General features: G+C 40.0%; 1 protein-coding gene across 1 annotated transcript in view; it reads left to right on the forward strand.

The window, feature by feature from the left end:
* The first annotated feature begins 2,087 nt into the window (after window positions 1-2,087).
* Window positions 2,088-4,667, forward strand: part of LOC111874627 — a 13,654-nt gene continuing 11,074 nt past the window's right edge. The window contains exon 1 of the mRNA XM_023870273.2: window positions 2,088-2,199. Coding sequence (XP_023726041.1) covers window positions 2,106-2,199 — 94 coding nt within the window. The 5' untranslated portion in view covers window positions 2,088-2,105. The remainder of the gene's footprint in view (window positions 2,200-4,667) is intronic.

Genomic DNA, 4,667 nt, shown 5'->3' on the forward strand with positions numbered 1-4,667 from the left:
ACACGGCGTCACATGCTACACGATATTAATTGTCATAGTCTCAAATCCAAAGTAATTTTCCCCACTCTGTTGTCACGTGTATGGGTGACTAAACATGGGGTTCAGGTTGGTAGTTGTATTTATTGGATGGTTACATGTGGTAACAACAAATAATCATAACACTACTGCTGCTTTACACATTTTACAGTCACTCCACAATAATCTCAGTCTATTTCCACTAGTCCTCAAGGATTTATAATACAGGAACTATAATAGTCTCACTAAATCACACACTCCCAATATCACCTCACTACAGCACACACATAAAGTCTTCTAATCATACGTTAAATCTAGGCTGACTTCTTGTGTTCTTCTTCAACTACGAACTTTCCGTGGCTTTCTCCTGCCGAGAACTGACTCGTCCTTGAGCCGAACGAATTCTATAACTTAGCCGGGGAACGGACACGCATCAAAGGAAACACGTCATTTGACCACCACCCACCGCTACGTGACGTTATCGCGGACACGGAAAATACAGCCTTCTCTATTGTTACGTGTTTGACCATGTTTGTAGAGCTGTTGCCTGGCAACGCGTTGACCAAATCCGTTACAGTGTTGTTACAGGATGCATTTCAGCTTTAAGCTTTCAGATAAAGAACATATAAGTTTAAGATTTAAATGTGCACAGGCTTATATTATTAAAAAATCAAAATTCGTAATATTAATTGATAATAAAATTTAAAAATAGCAAGAAAAGAAGAAGGTTACTTTTCGTCTGAATCAGACAGAGGACACAAAGTACGGGATTCTGTCTGCTGTTATTGCGTGACGTGAAAAGTAATTTCACACGACGTTTTAAATGTGTAAGGTGTCGTCGCAAAATTCTTATGCTTTTCTTTTAATTTATATCTCATAAGAGATATTGCAATATACGGCACTATACATATATATGGGATGATTTTCCTACACTTTTGCAGTTTCAATAAACAGCTAAATACGTTCCAAATACATCAGAATCTAATGGAACACGACCACAGTCACAAAACTCCAAATTAGTAAAATTACTTCAGAATATCGCACGAGTTTTCAGTGGTAGAATTCTGTTTCGACTTAACACTTGCGGTTGTAGTCCTCCTCTAACGAGAGGATGGGTCTGTCGTTTGCAATTGTTGTTGGCCGTCGCCAGTGCAGTCATTTGAAGATCCTTTACTTTACATAAAGGAAAGAGCCACAAATGCCAAAGACGTTTGATACAGAGATACGAAGTTTTAATCCCCAGAACCGAGAGCTTAATCCATAGAGCTGCTGTTGCTGCTGATGGTGCTGGCCTTACAGTAGGGGCATTCGTCTTTGAAGAGTCAAGGATAACACGAAGGACTTCATGCAGGATAACCTAGCTTCCAGCAGAGATACAAACCAAGGACCTCCTTAAAAATTACAGCTACATTATTTGGTAAAAGATGTGTTGAAATTACAGTTACAAACTTATGGTGATATTTATGGTTCAAGAAATATCAGTTATAAACGGTGCCTGGATTTTGATGACCTGAAAATATTTAAAAATTGACCTATAAAATGACCGAAAAAATCCAGAAAAATGACCTAAAGGAGAAAAGAAAGAACACTTCTCTTCCATGTTATTCACATTTCAGAAAACATATGAAGAAAAATTCCCTAAAATGGCCAACAATACGCGTAAAATTCCAAAAATTTACCAAAAAATGACCTTAAACCTAAAAATGTCAAAANCCCAAAAATTTACCAAAAAAATGACATTAAACCTAAAAATGTCAAAAATTGACAAAAATTACCTATAAAATTTACATTTCTGTAACCAGCAGCTCATATCCGAGATTTATATATATTTAAGAGCATCGCATAGAATACAAGGAAAAAAAGGTGACATGCCATCAAAATCCGGGCTCTGGTTATAAACAATTACTCTTAACATCAATCCATGTACAATGTATTTACTGTGTGTAACAAAATAATTTATTTGTTCTGTACAGCAAGAATTAGTTAAATTTGTCTTTGCGAAATATAAGGTGTGGTAGTCATCTGTTTCTTAATTATACCTGTATGAAGGAGTGGCCACTCTGTTGCAGATCGTGTGTGGGATATCCGCCATGGTTATGGGAACAGTCGCCTTCATTGAAGAGCGCGGAGAGTTCAACTTGGGACTGGGTATTCCTGCAGGTGGAGCCACTGTCTTGGCTGCCGGTAAGCGAACGTACTGTGCCTAACTCGTCTGATGATTGAGGATGGAGAAATTCGAGTTTCAGGAAGGCCTACACTGCACCCACAAAATTATGTGGGATTCAGCCGTTCACTGAAAGGTGTAACCCACTGACAGATGAACTTTAGAGGGAGAAATTGAACCGTTCACTATAAGAGCTTTGATCCAGAGAGGGAGGAATTCAGCCGTTCAGCAAGAGCTCCTCCACACTCAGAGGATCACACTCTTTGGAGGGAGGATTTCATCCTTTCAACAGCAGCTTTCCTTTACCCTAATAATTACTTCGCGAGAACATTAAACTCTTCTGTAAGAGTTTTTTGCTCTCGCAGAATTATTTGAAAAGAAAGAAATGCAGTCGTTTGTTAAGAACTCCGGTACACTCAAGAAATTACTTGAGGGAGAGGGAGAAATTCAGTCGTTCAGTAACAGCATTCCTACCCTCACATACATACATGAGAGAAGAACTCTAGTACCCCACAGGACTGCTTGAGAAGTAAACATTCAGCCCTTAGGTGAAGGGTTTCTGAAATGTTCGAGATTGAGAAATTCGGACCCAAATTCAGCAGAATCAGTAGTACACTCACAGAATTACTTTCAGAGACAGAAGTTCAAGAGAAGCACTGGTACACTCACAGAATTAATTTCAGAGTCGGAAATTCAACAGAAGATCTAGTACACTCACAGAATTACTTTTAGAATCAGAAGTTCTGCAGAATCAGTAGTACACTCACAGAATTACTTTTTTGTAATAAATTCAGCAGAAGCACTGGTACACTCACAGAATTATTTTCAGAGTCAGAAATTCAGCAAAAGCATTAGCACACTCACAGAATTACTTTCATGGTCAGAAATTCAGCAGAAGCACTAACACACTCACAGAAATACTTTCATGGTCATAAATTCAGCAGAAGCACTAGCACACTTACAGAATTAGTATACTCACAGAATTATTTTCAGAGTCAGAAATTCAGCAGAAGCCCTAGCACACTCACAGAATTACTTTTTTGTAATAAATTCAGCAGAAGCATTAGTATACTCACAGAATTATTTTCAGAGTCATAAATTCAGCAGAAGCACTAGCACACTTACAGAATTACTTTCAGAGTCAGAAATTCGGCACAAATTATAGTACCCTCATAGAATTACTTGAGTGGATGATACTGAGCCTTTCAGCTAGAACTGTCCTCCGCCCACAGAATTACTGGACACTTGAAGACGTGCAGCACCAGTTCTGTTACACTCCAGAAATCGGTTAACAAGGAGGGACAACTGTTCTGCAGTAACAGAAGCGGTTAGGAGAGAATACAAAAACCATTTAGGGCGTTTGAGCACAGGATGCTAAGGAGAATGTTTGGACGTAAGAAGAAAGTTGCATAAAGAAGCAAACATTTTTAGAATGATCAAAGTGGTCGGCGATGCGTGTAACGCACATAGGGGTGTTCAGAAATGCGCACAACATTTTCGTTCTTAAGAGACGAAATCTCTTTGAAAACCTAGACATGGGTAGGATGTAAAAAGTTGTCGCTTATCTAATTAATTAAGCATTATGCCATGAAGGCGTATAACTGCAACATTCGTGACCTCCTGACTAGATAAAAGTGGATGGTTTACCCCCTGCGAAAGGGCCCCAAGTATCCAGTGGATAGTACTCGCAGGCTGGATGAGCTCCAGAGCTTGTCTGGGAGTTTTGGAGTAGAGAAATATTGTAGTGTGTACAACCGTTGTTATGCAATAGGCGAGATAAAACGGTGTTTTCTGCTCTGTCCGTGCCAAGTGAGTTGTCAGTTGTGAGTTCAGTTCTTCACGGGAGGCTGTGAAGATAGAATCTGAGCGTAGGAAGCTGGCTAATCTCCACTGCTAGAAGCCGTTGCCAGGGAACGGTTGATGAAAACACAGCAGGCTAGAAAAAGACTTAGCGGATGCTGTATGCATAAGTGGTGGACAAGCTCATTCACAAATCCACACCCCTGATGTAGTCACACACCGCTAAATCGTAACAATATCTTGCAATTGCCGGTAATCGAACCCCCGACCGTCGCTATACCGACTGAGCGATCCCGGCTCAACAGACGTTAAAATATTTTTTAAAAAAATAGGTTGGGAATGCATGTGCTGGATTGAACTGGCTCGGGACTGGTATCCAGTGGTGTGCAGAGGTAAGGAGTACTTTAAGCCGCTGAGGGACAGTGAGCTTTTGAAGAAGGGCTCTTGATAGCAACGATTATCTATCCCTTGCTCTGTATATTATTTTCTGACCTTTTCCCAATGTAGTGCAGTATTAAGATACAAATATGAAATGGAAACAACGAATATACATTTTAATGAGCATGTGAATGAAGCCGAAAGAAGCGGGGAAATGAGACGATTATTTTTCGATATGCAGTCAGTATAGCGACTGGCTGTGGGCTGGACGTGAGGAGCCGGGATAGCGCAGTCAGTATAGCGACTGGCT

This window comes from Cryptotermes secundus, unplaced genomic scaffold (genome assembly GCF_002891405.2).
Source record: "Cryptotermes secundus unplaced genomic scaffold, Csec_1.0 scaffold1971, whole genome shotgun sequence".
Lineage (NCBI taxonomy): Eukaryota > Metazoa > Arthropoda > Insecta > Blattodea > Kalotermitidae > Cryptotermes > Cryptotermes secundus.